Source organism: Paroedura picta, chromosome 4, assembly GCF_049243985.1.
Source record: "Paroedura picta isolate Pp20150507F chromosome 4, Ppicta_v3.0, whole genome shotgun sequence".
Lineage (NCBI taxonomy): Eukaryota > Metazoa > Chordata > Lepidosauria > Squamata > Gekkonidae > Paroedura > Paroedura picta.
Genome location: NC_135372.1, coordinates 131,508,485 through 131,526,904, shown reverse-complemented (window position 1 = coordinate 131,526,904; position 18,420 = coordinate 131,508,485). Strand labels below are relative to the sequence as shown.

The window sequence follows — 18,420 nt, the reverse complement described above, 5'->3', positions numbered from 1 at the left end:
GCGGTTGCCATATAACCCCCGCCTCCTGTTTCGCCGAGAGGCCAATGAGTGTCGGGCGCTGTCGGGACGAAGCCAATCGGCGTTCGATAGACTAAGTGGCGGGCGCGAAAGGGCGCGGCCAGCCAATCAGAGAGCGGCGGCCGTTTAAAGGGGGCCGAGGAGGGCAGGGCTAGGAAGGTTTGAAATTTGAAAGCGTTAGCGGTCGCTGGAGGGGAGCGTGGAGAGTGGTGAGTTTTCTGAGGGGGAAAGTAGGGATGGGGGCGTGTGAAATTAATGTATGGGGAGGGGGACAGGAGCGTGAGGAGGCAAGCCTCAAAAGCGCTGTGCCCACGCGTGGGGCTGGCCAAAACCCCCCACGAATTCAAATAGGAGGGGCGGCGGGCATCCTTTCCTTGAGATTGCTCTTTTTCAGGTTGTAGGAGCTGTTGGCCAGAGGAGTAGAACTTGGTTTATTTATTATTTTCCTCCTTTATCCCCGAGGGGAGTTACTCAAAGTGGCTTACAATGCTTTCCTCTGGTTCGTCCTCACTACAGCCCTGCGAGGTAGGCTAGGCAGGGAAAGAAAGCCTGCCTCGGTGAGTTTTCATGGCAGAATGGGGGTTTAAGCCTGGGTCAGTCTATCCACTAGGCCATGTTAGCTCTCAGGGCTGTTTTTGTGAGTACTTCAGGTGTTGGAGGGGTGTTATGGTATAGATAACTTGACTTTTGGATTCCGTGCTTGGAAGAGTGGCTGCGCTTGCCTATTACTACAAAAGGAAAGCCATATTGTTGGTATTTATCTGCAGGTGTTTTTATAAAGAATTGTGGGTGGGTTGTATCCTTTGCAGTTGTAGGGACTGCTGTGAGGTGGGTCAGGATACAATTAAGTGTCATTGATTCAAGGCTTCCACCCATGTGTGGAATTGCTAGACTGTCTTTTAAAAACCTTTACATCATATCAAGTCTATCTTCTGTAAGGTATCAATTTCGGATCAGACTTAAGGGTAATCACTTTCAAGGCCATACGCAGTCTGGGCCCAATGTATCTGAGAGACCGCATCTCTGCCTACACCCCCCAAAGAGCCCTATGCTCTGCCACTTCCAACTTCCTGAGGGTCCCTGGCTTTAAAGAAGTGTGTCAGACCTCAAGCAGGGTCAGGTCTTTCTCTGCCCTGGCCCCCACCTGGTGGAGTGAGCTCCCTGAAGAGATTAGGGACCCGGCTGAACTCCCACAGTTCCACAGGGCCTGCAAAGGGAGCTCCTCTGCCAGGCGTTTGATTGAAGCCCATAGATCCGACAGCATCCGCTGGGTCCCCCAGGTACCCCTCCCCACAATCTGAATTCAAATCGACCACATACAGGACCAGATTAGAAGTTAATGGGGTTAGTGCTGGTATTATGAAATGCTGTAATTCTTGTCTTTGGTTCTGGTATCTGTTGTTATGATGTTATACTATGAACTTACACTGTAATATCCCTCCGTTTTATGTAAACCACCTGGAGCCTTCGGGGAGGGTAGTATAGAAATATAAGTAATAAATAAATGCCTACCCTTTTTGCTTTGTTTGATTTCTAATTGTTCTCCCCCACCACTGGCATAATGGGCTTAATGTATGTTTTAAAGTTTTAAAAGCCTTGTAATGACAGTGCTGTCAGTTCCTAAATTTAGCTCATAAGTATTCTGTGTTATTCTCTATTGCATAGTAACTGGAATGAAAATGTTCTTGTCATTTTTTTGGTAGCATCCATGTGAGGGATTGAGGGGAAAAGGAAGTTCCATATCAGATTCATTGGTTTCAAGACTTTGGGGAAAAACACTGTAAAGCAATGTGTTAGCTTGATGCAGTGAAATGGGAAGTCTCCTTTAGAAAAAGTTAAAATAGTTACTTCAGAAGTACAATGAGTACAATGTTCAACTGATTTGTAACTCCAGCATGTGGGAAGTAACTGTCTAAATTTCTACTTCCTCTAGGTAATAATGGACAAAGTTGGTAAAGAGAACCTCAATAGGCTTCCTAGCCATAATGTCAAGGTAAGTGTCCTCTTCTGCATATTGTCAGCGTACATATAGCAATAATAGAAGGCACAACTCTTACTCAAGACATGACAATTGAGTCTAACAAAATCAGGTAATTTATCTGGTTATTTTCATGGACTCAAAGAGTTAGAAGGGGCCATACAGGCCATCTAATCCAATCCCCTGCTTAATGCAGGATGACCCTAAAGGTATCCAGGATAAGTATCTGTCCAGTTGCTGCTTGAAGACTGCCAATGAGGGAGAGATCCCCACCTCCTTAGGTAGATTGCACTGCTTAACTACTCTGAAATGTTTTCCCCTGATATCATGCCATGACTCTACACATAGTTTAAGTCCATTACTGCAGGTACTGTCCTCTGCTGCCAACAGGAACGTTTCCCTGCCCTCTTCTAAGTGACAACCTTTCAAATACTTAAGGACAGTCATCATGTTCCCTCTCAACCTCCTCTTCTTCAGTATTTATCTGCTTGCTTACTTCATTTGTACCTTGCCTTTCTCTGCAATGGAGAGCAAAGTTGACTTTCAGCATTCTCCTCCATTTTATCTTTATAATGACCCCCCCTCTTCTTGTTGGGCTGATTCCTTCAATAAAGATATTTATTTTGCATCAAAGAATCTGCTTATTGGAAAATCGACAGGACAGGACTGTTTTATGCACATTGCCTGTATTGGAGTGATTTATGTCGTGCAACACTTTTTGATTTATATTTAAGCTGAGTCTTGAGGATTGATTTTAACATGGGTGCATCTCAGGACGAACCTAGAGGGTGGGAAACTAAAGCTTTGGAAGGTAAAGCTTTCATACTTACGAAGTAAAAAGTGGTGACTTACAGGTAGCTGTGTTGGTTTAAAAATAACAAAGTGAGTCCAGTGGTACCATTAAGACCAACGTTTTATTCTGGGTATAATCTATGTGCATGAAAAAGGTGTGAATGCACATGAAAGTTTACCCAGAAAACTGTTAGTCTTAAAGGTGTCACTGGACTCAAATTTTGTTATGTATAGACTTGTAAATAATAAATTTGTAAAGACAGAGGGCATGCTTTTTCTTCTGAACTGTTTCATCGCAGATTAAAGAGTAGGAAAGAAGCTATCTTGCTTAAGAGGCCCAGAATCATAGAATCATAGAGTTGGAAGGGGCCATACAGGCCATCTAGTCCAACCCCCTGCTCAATGCAGGGTCAGCCCTAAGCATCCAAGAAAAGTGTGTATCCAACCTTTGCTTGAAGACTGCCAGTGAGGGGGGAGTTCACCACCTCCTTAGGCAGCCTATTCCACTGCTGAACTACTCTGACTGTGAAAATTTTTTTCCTGATATCTAGCCTATATCGTTGTACTTGTAGTTTAAACCCATTACTGCGTGTCCTCTCCTCTGCAGCCAACAGAAACAGCATCCTGCCCTCCTCCAAGTGACAACCTTTCAAATACTTAAAGCCTGCTATCATGTCCCCTCTCAACCTCCTTTTCTCCAGGCTGAACATTCCCAAGTCCCTCAACCTATCTTCATAGGGCTTGGTCCCTTGGCCCCAGATAATCTTCGTCGCTCTCCTCTGTACCCTTTCAATTTTATCTATGTCCTTCTTGAAGTGAGGCCTCCAGAACTGCACACAGTACTCCAGGTGTGGTCTGACCAGTGCCGTATACAATGGGACTATGACATCTTGTGATTTTGATGTGAACATCTTGTGATTTTGATGTGATGCCCCTGTTGATACAGCCCAAAATTGCAGAAGGTCAAGTGAATTTAGCTTGGCTTTATGGGATTGAGCAAGTACTGCTATTTGGAAATAGGGCAGGAGTACAGAAACAAGGGTTAAGACAAGATCTCCACAGCTAATTACCTTGTTGCTCAGTGTTGCTTAAAGGTATGTGCCTGTACAACTAAGCAACTCACATTTCAAATTCAGTGCCAAACTCAATAAGACTAAGTTCACATTGGAGAATCTCTAATGTAGAAACTGATTCCGGGGGGCACTGGGGTCTGCTGCTGGGCACCAGTACATTGATTGCAGTGGTAATGTGGAACTGACTCCTCCCCCTGGGTTTCTACTTCAGAGAGTCTCATATTTGGCCCTAGTTCTATTGAGTTTTGGCTCTGGTTCTGCTGCTGGGCCAGACTTGCAAAAATCCCCAACCATTTCACTTTCACTGCAGGATCCTTCAGGACATTCTGCATTCCTTTGCTTTCTCCTCCCACCTCCCACCCCCAAAAAAGAAAAATTGCAAACAGTCCAGGGTGAAGGCACCTTCCTTGGGTGCCTATTGAATTTTTTTTCTAATACATTGAGCCTTCTAATAAATTGCACACCTCTAATCTGGGACAAGGGGAAGGAATTCCCTCTCCACCTTCTTGCTTGCTTAGCCTGAGGCATAATAGCCCAGATATGAATAACTGAGATTTCTAAGGCCTCTGGAAGAAAGAAAGCTTGTACTTTTCTGGACAGGTACGGAGGTGAGAGTATAGAGTGGGGGTGGGGGGGGGCGAGGATATACCCTTCCATCCCGTGATGAGTCCTGCTATTTTTGGCAGGTTTGTAGCTTCCTCACCTGCTAATCCCTTAGGCATTTCAAGGCAGGAACCACCATGCAAGCTACAAGTTTTATTGGGTAATTGCCTTGTCTACTTTCCTGGGATATATGGGGCTAGTGCCACACCAGTAAACAATGCTCAAAAGCGCTACAGGTGGCTACAGTGTGTGTATAATGACAGTGCATTAGTCATTCTATATTCTACAGCATCTGGATCCTTTTTTTTTTTTTAAATCAAGGTTAGTTTGAGGTTCCATGTTTTTTGCAAAAGTCGCAGCGTTATTGATGCATGTTGATCCTTTTAACTTCTCAGGTTCTTGTTTGGCTATTGTTTTCTAAATGCCCTTTGTGAGTGAAACAATTTTTGACTTTCCTATATAGGGAGGGTGTTGTTGACATTTCAAGCTTGAGCAATAAAACTGAGATATCCCTAACTGCTTATTGCTGTCTTGACATTATTATTATAATACATGTATTTCAGTAGTCTCATGATGTGCAGAACAGGGTGATCACAAGCCTAAGTCATTTTTTTTTCTTCATAAGGGAAACAGATGTTGGCCCATGATACTTGATGTTTGCGGGTAACATGGAGAGCCAGTTTGGTGTAGTGGTTAGGAGTGCGGACTTCTAATCTGGCATGCTGGGTTCAATTCTGCACTCCCCCACATGCAGCCAGCTGGGTGACCTTGGGCTCGCCACGGCACTGATAAAGCTGTTCTGACTGAGCAGTGATATCAGGGCTCTCTCAGCCTCACTCACCTCACAGGGTGTCTGTTGTGGGGAGAGGAAAGGGAAGGCGAATGTAAGCCGCTTTGAGCCTCCTTCGGGTAGAGAAAAGCGGCATATAACAACCAACTATTCTTCTTCTTCATATGCATCCCTTTTCAGACAGGTGCTGTGGATGGCCCAAAACGAGTTCCCGTCAGTCAGAATCGGGCACCTGGAGATGCAGCCCAACCACAGCGTGTTCCGACTGCATCATGTGGTCCCCAGCGAGTGCCTATTCAGTCCAAGTCCCGGAAACTGGGTACTTCCTGTCTGCAACCTCCCAACCAGTTAACTCGGCAACAGCGTCCAGCTACTCAGGTTAAACCAAAGACAACTAAAATTCAAAATCAACAGCCCTGCTCATCTGGTAAGGCTACTGCTCAGCTGTCAAACCTGGAGACAAAACTGTCAGTGTCTACCATATGTACTGCAGCGCACGTTAATAGTTAATGGTTTCTTCCTCGATCTAGTTTAAGCCATGTTTTCTTTTGCGCCAGTCACTGGATCTTCCATTTAATGGGTCGTTCTCACCAGAGGAGTTTATGAGGCAGTCTGCTGGTGTTCAATCTGCAGGCATGGCCATACCATTGCAGTCTGCGCTTCGGATTTGTTCTTTAATTTGCAGCTGATTGTCACATTTTGTCCAAATCGTCTAATATTGATTATGATCTCATATTTTCATAAACCATGAATGAATAATGAGAGTTGGATCAGGAACTTCACAGCTCCCCATATCTATTTGGCAGGAAGAATAAAAATATTTATGGTAATTAGCCTGCCATGGTTCTTGGGTGTCAGGGTGCTTCAGTCCTAAAGTTATTTATTTTCTTATATTTACATATTGTCTTTCCTCACGGCTCAGGGGGGCTTACATAGAACATGGGAAAACATATGCATAAGTACAGCTTTAATGCATAACGTCAAATGAAGCCACAGTAAGAACTGATTAAAATAACATTCACATATTAACTGTGATCCTGTAGTTGGTCTGAACTGCATGCAAAGCATGAAAATTTCCAATCTTGCAAGGGGATGTTTTATATTATTCAGCAATTCTTGTTTTAATGCTGCTTTATTGGGCATCAGTTTGATTTAGAGTGTTCTGTTTTCCCATGCATGCAGCAAAACAGCCTGAAGCAGAAGGTGCATCAAATCAAAAGGATGAGACCACCGGTGCATCAAAAACAAAAACTGAGGAAAAAAAGTAAGCTTGTTTCTTTGGCTTGGAGCAATGGGTAGATAAGGGGCAGAGTAAATTCATGTGTGTTGTTGTGGTTGCAACTGCTGTCAAGTTGGCAGCTGATAATGACCCTATAGGGAGCCAATTTGGTGTCGTGGTTAATAGCAGCATCTTTAGAGAACCAGCTTTGATTCCCTTCTCTTCCACATGCAGTCAGCTGGGTGACCTTGGGCTAGTCACAGTTCTCACTCGGCTCCACCTACCTTACAGGGTGTCTATTGTGGCGAGAGGAAGGGAAGTCAAGGCATTTATAAGCCACTTTGAAACTCAGCCAGTAAAAAGTGGAGTACAAAAACGCAGTTCTTCTTCTGCCATGTTTCAAGGCACTTTTCAAAATACATGGAAGTGCAGAGAATACAGGCAATCACTCCAGTCCTGGCCACTGTGGAAGTGAATGCCAGCTGTCTCTTTGCTCAGTGTTGGTGGATGCTGGGAGTGGCTGCAATGCATGCTGGGGCTCCTGCCCCAGCGCTCTCCAGAAGCCTCTCTGGGCCCCCAGGCACAGTTGCTGTCATCCCCAAAGCTAAAGGTGGGTGGTGGAGCCTAGAACTGATACTGGGGGAGATGGGATCCCCCCCCCCCCCCGGTTTCCTGTTCCCCCTACTCACTGAGCCTTAAGGTAAATTTGACAGAGGTGGGGAAGGAATCCTCTCCATGAGTATCTTGGGTCCCCACTGGTGTTCTTGAATACAATCTGGTGGGTAACGGGGAGGGGGGTGTTGTCCATGTCCCAGTAAGGCCTTATCAGAAGCAAGCTGGACTAGAATCATAGAATCATAGAGTTGGAAGGGGCCATACAGGCCATCTAGTCCAACTCCCTGCTCTACGCAGGATCAGCCCTAAGCATCCTAAAGTATCCAAGAAAAGTGTGTATCCAACCTTTGCTTGAAGACTGCCAGTGAGGGGGAGCTCACCACTTCCTTAGGCAGACTATTCCACTGCTGAACTACTCTGACTGAAATTTTTTTTCCTGATATCTAGCCTATATCGTTGTACTTGTAGTTTAAACCCATTAGAAATTTCTAGCCTGATTTAGTCGGGTTGTTCTAATCTAGTTATGTACCATGCCTATCTGTTGGCATGATGAAGAGGTTTATGGCTATATGTGAAAGCAAAACAACAAAATCCTTATCCATAAATACTAGAAAGGGAACTGACTACTTATGTGTTGCATTCAGAAATTCCTCACATGGTTCTGAGTTGCAGTTAAATAACTCTAGAACTGGAATGTTACTGGTGGCTTCGTAAGCAAAAGAATGCCAGTCTTGGAAAGCTAAAGTGCAGTTCTAAACCTTTTAGGAAACAGTGGTCTCTGGATGATTTTGAAATCGGGCGTCCTTTGGGAAAAGGAAAATTTGGAAATGTGTATCTGGCTCGTGAGAAGGAGAGCAAATTCATCTTGGCATTGAAGGTGTTGTTTAAAGTCCAGTTGGAAAAGGCAGGCGTTGAGCATCAGCTGCGTCGGGAAGTGGAAATACAGTCTCATCTTCGGTAAGATTCTTTTTTTTTTTTTAATAGAAAGTTTTTATTTTATTTTTCCAAAGTTGAAAACAGTGAGATACATGCAATCTACATTGTTAATACAGAAAAGGAGAGCTATACTCTTCATTTGATACACTTGGTTCCCCATTTTTAATCTCTTTTGTAAATAGTTCAGGTAAGGGCCCCATTATTCTTGAAAGGCCTCTTAGTGTCAATTTGACTATCTTGGTAAGATCAGCTAGTTTATTCACCCAGTCTTCTGTCGAGGGTAGTTCTTACGTTTTCCATTTCTTGGCCAATTCTAGTTTTGTTGCCGTCGTCGCATAGAAGAAGAAGCTCTGTATGTGGGTTAGGAAGCGCTGTGGAAAAAACATTTTGGTTCCCTGTTTCAATCTTACAAACCCTCTTCTCTCCATTTAAGATTATAGACTGGCTACAATATTATGGACTTTTACCCAAAGCTTATAGACTTTTTATAGACTTTTTCACGTTTGCACCACTTTTAAAAAGAGAAGTCTACTTTGTTATCATCATTTCAATCATTTGTTTGCATAGTTTCTGATAGTTTTAACAATCATAAACAGTTTATACTTAACATAGTCCTAGAGCCCTCCACATTTTCACTAGAAAAAGGGAAAAAAGAGAAAAAAAGTACTTAGTTGTACGAAAAGAAGGGAAACAAATATATATAAGTATACATTGTTGATACCAGAAATAATAAGATGGAGTCTTCATTAATTAATAGAAAAGATTTTTCGTTAGTTATATATACACCTCCTCAGCTAGAAACCTTCTTTTAGTTATGCTTTAAATTTAGGCTGAAAGTCACTACATAGATATGCTAGATAATTCAAATTCAGCTATCATAAGAAATCTAAAACCCCACGCTATAATGTAAGCCCATTCCATTAGGTGTCTCCTTTTAGTTATGCTTTGATTTTGGGCTGGTAGCCGCTGCGAAATTAGGTTTAATAATACAAATTCAGCTTACTTAAAAGATCTTAGACCCCAGATTAACATCTTAACTAGTTATATTGCCTATATGGCTACATGAAGGAGGTAAAGGAGGAAAGAAATTTCGACCACTGTGTTGCATTTCCATTCCCCAAGCTTCTTAGGGAGGTCTCATTTCGAGGCTTATTACGTCTTGTGACTCCCGTTGACTGATGTTCTGTCCTATTGGTCTTTGGCTGGGAAAGTATAGTTGTAGTCTTTCCCTCGGAGTATACATCGATAAATCTTGAAGCAGTTGTACCTCCTGGACTCCAATATCAGTACAGATGTTTTTCCATGATGCTCCTTTCAATCGATTGCTTTCACCGCAGATCCAAATGTCTTTCTTGAGTATTGTTGCTTTGGAGTGGCTGTATATCTTCTCAGGCAGGGTGTCCTTATCTGAGCTGCAAGACTCTGACATCCCCTTTTCTATCTCCATAATTTCAGATTCCTCTTCTGCTGGTAATTTTCCATCTTGTTTAGAGCTATCATCAGCCACTACTATTGGTTCATCATTCCTGTTAGAGACTTCTTCCTTAATGCCTTTAAACTCCATGAGCATATTTTTAAGTGAACCATTTAAAGATTCTTTCAAGTCTTGTGTTTGTTTGTCTAGAAGATATGCAAATTTTTTAAACGAAAACATGTTCCAGGTTTGGAATTTTGTTAGACTTAATATTTGCAATTTTGCAAATAGCCAGTAGAGGTCCTACAGAGTCCTAACGAAAGCAACAGTCTGTTTTTAATTAAAGGAATGTCTCTAAGGCTTAGTTCTCGCGAGATTCCACGGCTCTAATCTCTCTTATCTTCGAAGGCAAAAAACAGATATATAATATTAGATTGAGTTGATTTAAGTCCTTCTTCTGATTAGAAAAGAAAATTAGCCTGCCTCAAAATGAGGTGGCATCAAGCAGAGCCAGAAACGGGGGAAAAGTAAAGACGGAAAAGCGGAAGAGCACTTGCATCTCTGCGTTGATTAATGACTCAGTATCTTGGAATCTGGCAGCTTCACCCCCTCAGTATTATCAAACAGTCCTGTCAGTCTGGCTTGTTTGGATTAGCGAGAACAACTCTCCACGCCGAGAGTTCATTCCAGGGAAGAAGGTGCCGAGGGAAACCCCACTCACTGTTTGCAGGCTCGATCTGATGTCTGCCAGATGTTTTCACTCCGGAGTTGTGGTGAGTCGAAGGTCTTGCTGGGAGGTATCCAATTAGCTTTGTAGATTAAAATAAGCTTTGTAGATTGCAGAGTTGAAAAAGGAAGAAAAGGAAAAAAGATTTTAAGATGGCGGACGGCGCTTGCTGGACCCTGTGCACACTGAGCTTACGTTCCAGTGGGAGATTAATTTCCCTGCGGAACAGAGAGGCCCCAGAGATTCACAAGGAATTCCTGAGAAGATTTAAGGGTGGGTTATCGTACCCAAAACCCGATTCTGTCAATCACAGCAGCGATTGACCCTCAGTGGAACAGGAGCTCGAAGTATTCGAGCTATCCAAGTGCCATGGCTCCGCCTAACTTCCATCTTCGGTAAGATTCTTATCATTATAGATGTTTACAAGGATGCTACTTCTTTAGCTACTGAAAAAAAAAAGCCCACCAAAAACCCCATAGCTTATACAGTGTGGGTTTCTTTCCATGCAGCAGTCATTGTGAAGCTTTCATAAATGGAACTAGTGGGGTGTGGTAATATTTTAATGCCTGTTTTAAAAAGGGCTGTCCTTGCTGCTATCAGTTTGCTATTACGAAATGGGTAAGTAAATTCTGTGACAGCAGTGTGCTGGTAAATCAGGTTTTTAATTCTCCCCCCCCCCCCCCCCCAGCAGCCCAGAGAATAGTAAGAAAATATCTAGTCATATTTTATGTATTTCTCAAGAACAATGAAGTCAGTTACATCCTATTGATCTATTCCTCCCCTCAAATTCAGTTTTAAAAACTGAGATTAAAACCTATTGAGGTACTTTCATTTACAGTCTGCCTTTCTCACTGGGTCTCAAGGCAGTGCATGGCTGACAGGAACGTTTCTCAGTTGGAGGATTATAATATGTGATAACATTTGAATGTAACAGCAAAGATTCTCACTAAAACAAATTGCAGCTGGGCTGGGATTGAAGGATTTTTTTGGGGGGGTAATGGCACATACAAACATCTGTTTATGGCAACAAGAAAAATTATAGCTTTTCCTCTTAACAAAAGTAACTTGCTGAGCTCAATCGCTACACTGCAGCTTTCTACAAATGTACATTTTCCAATCTGAATGTATGGACTCCTGTTGGAAAGATTAGGAAAATAAAAACAATATAAACCCTAGGTTTGTGATCATATTGACACTTAGCACAGTGTAGAATTATTTTCTTTAATATACTGTTTTTCTTGTTGCAAGAGTATTAGGCTGATAACACTCAAAGTAGAAAAAAATTGACTGCCCAGTTATGAATTTTATTCATCTATATTCACCCTATATTCTTTACATTGCGGTTAACAGGGAAGCAGCAGAATTCTGGGGTGGTGGTGGCGGAAGGATATACTTTCAGCGGGGCTGAAAATATTAAGCACGCAAGTCTGTGCTTAATGTGATAGGCCAAAGAAGTCTTGTAAAATCTCAATTTAGTAAATTGGATTTCTGGGTTATAGTGTGGATCCAGGTGATCATAACCCACAGGCAGCATGGCAGCTCACACTGAGAGGGGCCCTAGCTACCCACAGTTCTGCTTTCTAAAAGTAAGGGAGAAAAGAGTTAGTTCCAGCAACTCCTGCCAGTCCTTTACGCCTTGTACGAGGTGATGGCCAAGCTGCAACAGGATGGTGGTAGTCCAGGGCCCTGGAATCCCAGAAACCACCCCTGGCCTGGCACACCACTAATAAACAGAGCAGAGGGAACACCCATGCAAAAAACAATTTCCTTCCATGTCTTTTGTCTTCAGTGGATGTAGAAGGGCATAATTGTACAGTGGTCCCCAACCTTTTTATCACTGGGGACCACTCAACGCTTGACAATTTTACTGAGGCCCAGTGTGGGGGGGTAGTTTACTCCTCTACTCTCAACCACTGCCCTAACGCTCTCTGATCGCTATGGTAATGTTTAAACATCCCTTCAAAATAAGATACAGACACGCGACAACAATGAACATAAGGAACATTTTATTTTCATAGAAATATTAACTCATGACAATGACAAATCAATGGGAACCCTGAGCTTGTTTCTCTGCAACGAGATAGTCCCATCTGGGAGTGATGGGAGACAAGGACACCCGAAGTGTGTTGTAAAGGGCCAGGGGGGATGAAGTAAAGGGCCGGGGGGGGGGGGGAAGGCATCCTTAGCAGCCCACCTCCAATTAGTCGACGGACCACATGTGGTCCGCGGCCCACAGGTTGGGGATCGCTACTTTGAATCACATACGTGATTCATCAGAAGATGTTCTATACGCAATCCTGGAAAGGAAACTGCACACTTTTGAATGATGGTGCACTTGAGAAACGTCTATGCTTTTTTTTTGTAGGCATCCCAACATTCTCCGATTATACGGCTATTTCCATGATACGACGAGAGTCTACCTGATCCTGGAGTATGCGCCTCAAGGCGAGGTGTACAAAGAGCTTCAGAAGGTTACCAAGTTTGATGAGCAGCGAACTGCTACGGTATGTTTGGCCGTGGTCTAAACCTTTCTCATTTTTGCAAAGTGGCCTCCATTTGAAGCCTAAAATTGCATTTTAGCTCCAATGTTCTCTTGGTTGTGGCAAAGAATATCCAGAAGGTAGGTATTTTTCATTTACTGGCAGCAGGACTATGAAAAATAGCCTATTTTTTTTGGGGGGGTGACATTCCTCCTTTCTGCAATTTCCTTGCCCCAGGGCTAGGTGAAAAATGGGGAGTTCTAGCTTAAGATGTAGAGCAGGGGTAGTCAAACTGCGGCCCTCCAGATGTCCATGGACTACAATTCCCAAGAGCCCTTGCCAGCATTCGCCAGCGAATGCTGGCAAGGGCTCCTGGGAATTGTAGTCCATGGGCATCTGGAGGGCCACAGTTTGACTACCCCGTAGAGGCTGCCATTTTGTTTACTCCAGAACCTCCATTTATGCATAGCTGCTAGATCAGATGGGAAAATGTAGTCTTTTTCCAGTTAAAGACTGTACTAAAATGTGGGAGCATTAAGCTGCTGGGATCCTTGGGAGGGTTCTTATACCGTCACGCTAAAGAGCTACTTGATAAATCAGAGGAGATTAGTATACAGTGGCTCTAGTTTGGTGAAGTTAGAATAATGACATGGGATTCAAGCCTTGGCACTCTCTAAGTTGTATCCTGTATGTGTGGCTTCAGCTACAGTACTATACGCCACTTGAACGCACAAGCAATTATCTGTGTAGATGCTTGGGTCAACAGGATTTAAAAATTAAGTCTGTTGCATCTTGATTGTTTCATTCTGCAGTACATCACTGAACTGACAGATGCGCTGTTGTATTGCCACTCGAAACGAGTAATTCATAGAGACATAAAGCCCGAAAACCTGTTGCTGGGATCAAACGGGGAACTGAAGATTGCTGACTTCGGATGGTCTGTGCATGCACCTTCCTCAAGGTGAGAGTGCTTGAGCTTCTGAGAATCAAACATTAACGCTGTGAGGATGCAGCAGCAACAGGAGGGGACTGCCCGCAGGGAATTGTTTTCTGTAGGCAGAAAGGATGTGTGAAGTGCGGTGTCCGGTTAAGCATGTCCAACTAGTGACCCATCCCCATTCGTACCATGGTAGCTGACTGGGCGACCTGGGGCCACTTGCACCTTCTCAGCCTAACCTACCTGGCCAGGGTTGTTGTGAGAATAAAATGGAGGAGAGCAGAGTGGGATGAGCTGCTCTAGGTCCCCATTGGGAGAACAGTGGGGCATCATACCACTTGTGGCTGGTTTGGCCAGTTGACCAGAGCATGGGAAACTCGTTTGCTCGGGGGCTTTGGCCCACCTAAATTGAAATATGAATGCTGAGGAGGTCAGACTGCACAGGCCCAGATTAGATACTGATATCGTGGTTAGAACATCGTGCTGGGAATGAAGAGACCAAGTTTCATATCTGTGCTTGCTTGTATTAATCTCTCTCAGCCAGAGTTAACTTGCAGGGATGAAGAGAACAATACACACTTCCCTGAGCTCCTTGGATGAAAACGTGATTTACTGATGCTTTTCTGTAAGAGGCTAAGGCAGCAGGCATGCAGTCTGAAAGCTCTGCCCATGAGCCTGGAGTTCAATCCCAGCAGCTGGCTCAAGGTTGACTCAGCTTTCCATCCTTCCGAGGTCCGTAAAATGAGTACCCAGCTTGCTGGGTGGTAAACGGTAATGACTGGGGAAAGCACTGGCAAACCACCCCGTATTGAGTCTGCCATGAAAACGCTAGAGGGCGTCCCCCCAAGGGTCAGACATGACCGGGTGCTTGCACAAGGGATACCTTTACATTTTACCCTGAGATTGCACTAACCTCTGCTAATGGGAACGAGGGGGATGGCAAAGGCTTCAACTGCCTGTGTGCTTGAGAGAGGTGTTAAATCAGTCCGGTTGGTCTTAAATGGTAATAAATTAGATGAATGGATGTTAATCAGCATGGAGACTGCAGATCTTGAAGAGTGCATTTGGGAGAGGAGGGCACTTTAGCAGCTGCGCTGGCCGAGAGTACTTCATTACTTTGAGCTTAGTGTACCATTGAGCCTGCGACACTGAACATGTCTTCCTTACTCCAGGCGATCTACCCTGTGCGGCACCCTCGACTACTTACCGCCTGAAATGATTGAAGGGCGGATGCACGATGAGAAGGTGGACCTCTGGAGCCTTGGCGTTCTCTGTTACGAATTTCTAGTAGGGAAGCCTCCTTTTGAATCCAGCACGTATCAGGAAACGTACAGAGCCATTTCCAAGGTGAGTCGGAAATGCCACTTGACTATTTTGCCCGCTGCTTAATTATTTTATCTCTTAGAGCAGGGGTAGTCAACCTGTGGTCCTCCAGAGGTCCATGGACTACAATTCCTATGAGCCTGGGAATGACCAAACGCTGGCAGGGGCTCAAGGGAATTGTAGTCCATGAACATCTGGAGGACCACAGGTTGACTACCCCTGTCTTAGAGACAACTTCCTCACATGGTTTTTCTGAACGCAGGCGATCCGAGGAGCCCTAAATGCCCACAGGGGCTTTATGGCCTGGAGCCAAGAGCTGATGGGGGAAGTTAGGTTTTGAAGGCTGAGAGGAAGATGAGGATTGGGCTGACAGGATCTGAGGGGGGCATCAGATTTCATTGCTGAGGAAGCAGAGAGTACTGAAGCGTTACACTTGATCAAGCAGGATTTTGTTGAGCCTGGAATGTAACGTAGGGGCAGCAGAAAACTCTGCTGAAATACTGGTAACGTGTCTTAGAGCATTCCCGAGGCATGTGACACTAATCTCCTCATCGTTAATACTTCCCTCTGTGCGCATGTGTTTTAATAAATTTGATTCTTGTTCACTTGACCTGGAAACCTCCTTGTATCTGTCAGTTTTACCTCAGGAATCAATCCAGGCGTGTGTGGGTTTTTCTCAGGCCCAGGTCCTATTCCTTGAACCCAGTATTCCTCCCTTCCTTTCCTCCCTTCCTTTCCTCCCTTCCTTTCCTTCCTTCCTTCCTTCCTTCCTTCCTTCCTTCCTTCCTTCCTTCCTTCCTTCCTTCCTTCCTTCCTTCCTTCCTTCCTTCCTTCCTTCCTTTCCTTCCTCCCAGCATAGCCGGCTTCTGGTGGATCACACTCAACAAAACCCAAATATATTCATTTTCTTCTGGAAACCCCTGGCGCAATGGGATAGGTGGGGAACCTGCCAGTTGTTGGGACCTGGCTTCTCCCTACAAGATTGCCATTTGCTAGCAGGCATCTTGCCTACAACCATCTAGCCTGATGACAGGATCCCATTTCCCTCCTCATTCACAGTAGTGAGAGGTAAGGGTGCTTCTATTGGCATATCTGGCAGCTTCCCACTTGGATTCCTCAACAGAAAACCAGACTGCATTGCCCAAGCAAAATCATGGATTCTCTTCTGAGCTAGGTTCAGTTGTACAGAGGACCGGGAGAGAGATGAAGCTAGTTACGTAGCAGGCTGAACGGCTAGGACTGCATGAAGACACCGTGGCCAAAAGTTAGGGCTTTTTATGTACTGGGGTTTTTATATTTGGTAGCCACCATGAGCCCTTTTTGGAGTGGCGGAATAAAAATGTAAAGAATGAATAGAATAAAGATGGTAGAGAGCTAATGGTAAACAATGCGTGAAAGAGCTCATACATCTCAAATTCGCTTTTGCTGTGAGGTTGCATCTAATGCTAGCTGTTTCTTTGGTTTAAGGTGGAGTACAGATTTCCTCCTTTTGTAACAGAGGGAGCAAGAGATCTGATTTTCAAGCTCCTGAAGCATAACCCGTATCACAGGCTGTCACTGGAAGAAGTGCTCAAACATCCCTGGGTTACAGCCAACTCAACAAAATCTCCCCGGCACCGAATTGCTGAAACCACTACCACCAAAGCGGACCAGTCCTAGCCCCAGCGTGCATGGCAGTATTTTCGTTTGCGGCAGCCGGGAGTTGTAATTAATTACAACGGTTGGGATGCGTCCAATGTAGGCTGCTTAGAACTGGCCTTGATCAAGGCAGAGGAGAATTCACACTGTGAGCAGTTGACTGTGAACTTTCTAAACTTATGGGGCTTCCCAGTGCAATTTCACAGGACTCGGCTACCTTTTACTTGAAGTCCAGTTGCACCCGAGCACAGCTGGTCAAAGGCCCTCAACCATTTGCCCGGAACTCACAAGTTGTCCTTCTTTGGGTTATTGGAATAGTCCAATGACACTGAAGGTTGCGGTAAGTGTGGTGATACGAAATTAAATTTGCCTCTCCAAATGGTATGTTAATAAAACATCTCTTTAATTGTCTGTTCTGTCTTTAGCTGTATGCCACTTTAAATTTTTGTTAAATAAAGATTTGTTTGTCAGCACAATCTCAAGGTCCAGGAACAACTTAAATTTTTTTAAAAAGTTTGCTAACAAAACTCTGAAGTCAACCCAAAGACCAGCACATGAGTTGGATCCTAGGAATCTGTTCTGCTAGTACGGAGCCTCGACACCGTGAAAGAGAACTCATCTGCAAGCTGAACTGACTCAGAATCCAATCCATGGCTTGCTGTGACCATGACAGGCACCACGGAATCATAGAATAACAGAGTTGGAAGGGACCTCATGGGTCTTCTAGTCCAGTAGTAAGGCTGGGAATGCCGGACCGTTAAGCATGCACAGCCGCCCTGCAAATCAGTGGGGATATTAATGTCTGATCCGGCCTCTGTTGAGGGAATACTAACAGGTAACCATGAGGACTGATGTTAAAGCCTGAAGAGACGCAAAGCATCTCTGTGTACCGTGGGGAATAATTCAGTGTGCCACGGTTACCTGAAGTAGTTTGAAGTGCATCTCATAGAAGTATGTATGGGAAAGCTTGAGCAACAGGCCGTGAGCTTCAGAACTTAAAGCAACGTGATGGGTTATTTCCTTACAAGCTGTGTTGAGATGAGTTGCTAAGTACTGATTAGGGGACTTGTTGAGGATAACTTGCATATACACTATACCAGGGGTAGTCAACCTGTGATCCTCCAGATGTCCATGGACTACAATTCCCATGAGCCCCTGCCAGCGTTTGCCAGCAGGGGCTCATGGGAATTGTAGCCTATGAACATCTGGAGGACCACAGGTTGACTACCCTTGCACTATACCATTGTGTGTGTGGCTCCATCAGGTTGATACTATGCCCAAACAACTGAGGGAACTCCTGAAATGTACTGATGCCACCCGTGGTAGCAACAACGGGTGTGGTCTGGCAAGGATTGGACCAGGTCAGCCTGCTCCTTAAGATCCAGATGCTTGCAGTGCTGCTAAGGCTAGACCTGCTGCCATGGCCAATCCCTGTCTTCTCTCCTTCCGCTCCCCGTCTGCCTTTTGTCCAGGATCTTCATAGACTGACCTTTTGGGGAGGGTGCTTGTTCTCAGGCAGCCTTTCTCAACTTTTTTACTGTTTAGAAACCTCTGAAAAATGCTTCAGACTTCAAGGAACCCCAGAAATTGTGCAGAATACGGTTGCACAGCAAGCTGGGTACAAGCCCACCTGGGCCCCTCCCCCTCCCTCCTATCATTAGCTGTTTTTCGAGGAGTGCAATTCATTGTGACTGTATATGGTCATATCACCCAATTTTTAAAATACATAAAAAATTCCAACCCATTTGAGAAAACCCTTCCAGGGTGATCAAGAAACCCCAGAGTTTTCTGAAAAGCTGTTCTAAGGAAACTTCTCAGCCTTCAGAGTATCATTTGCAAAGATATTGGGTGCTTTAATGAAAGCTTTTCAGGGGAAG

General features: G+C 44.4%; 1 protein-coding gene across 2 annotated transcripts; it reads left to right on the top strand.

Annotated features, from left to right (window-relative positions):
• Positions 1-85: 85 nt before the first annotated feature.
• AURKA (aurora kinase A) lies at positions 86-17,019 on the top strand. Of its 2 annotated transcripts, none has more exons than XM_077335664.1 (9): positions 86-227; positions 1,952-2,011; positions 5,435-5,681; positions 6,437-6,518; positions 7,854-8,045; positions 12,531-12,669; positions 13,458-13,606; positions 14,755-14,929; positions 16,373-17,019. In XM_077335664.1, the coding sequence occupies exons 2-9, from the start codon at positions 1,958-1,960 to the stop codon at positions 16,562-16,564; spliced, it is 1,230 nt and encodes a 409-aa protein (XP_077191779.1). In that variant the 5' UTR covers positions 86-227; positions 1,952-1,957; the 3' UTR covers positions 16,565-17,019. The 2 variants fall into 2 exon arrangements, with proteins under 2 accessions (XP_077191779.1, XP_077191780.1); XM_077335665.1 differs by lacking the exon at positions 86-227 and adding an exon at positions 387-575.
• Positions 17,020-18,420: the final 1,401 nt, after the last annotated feature.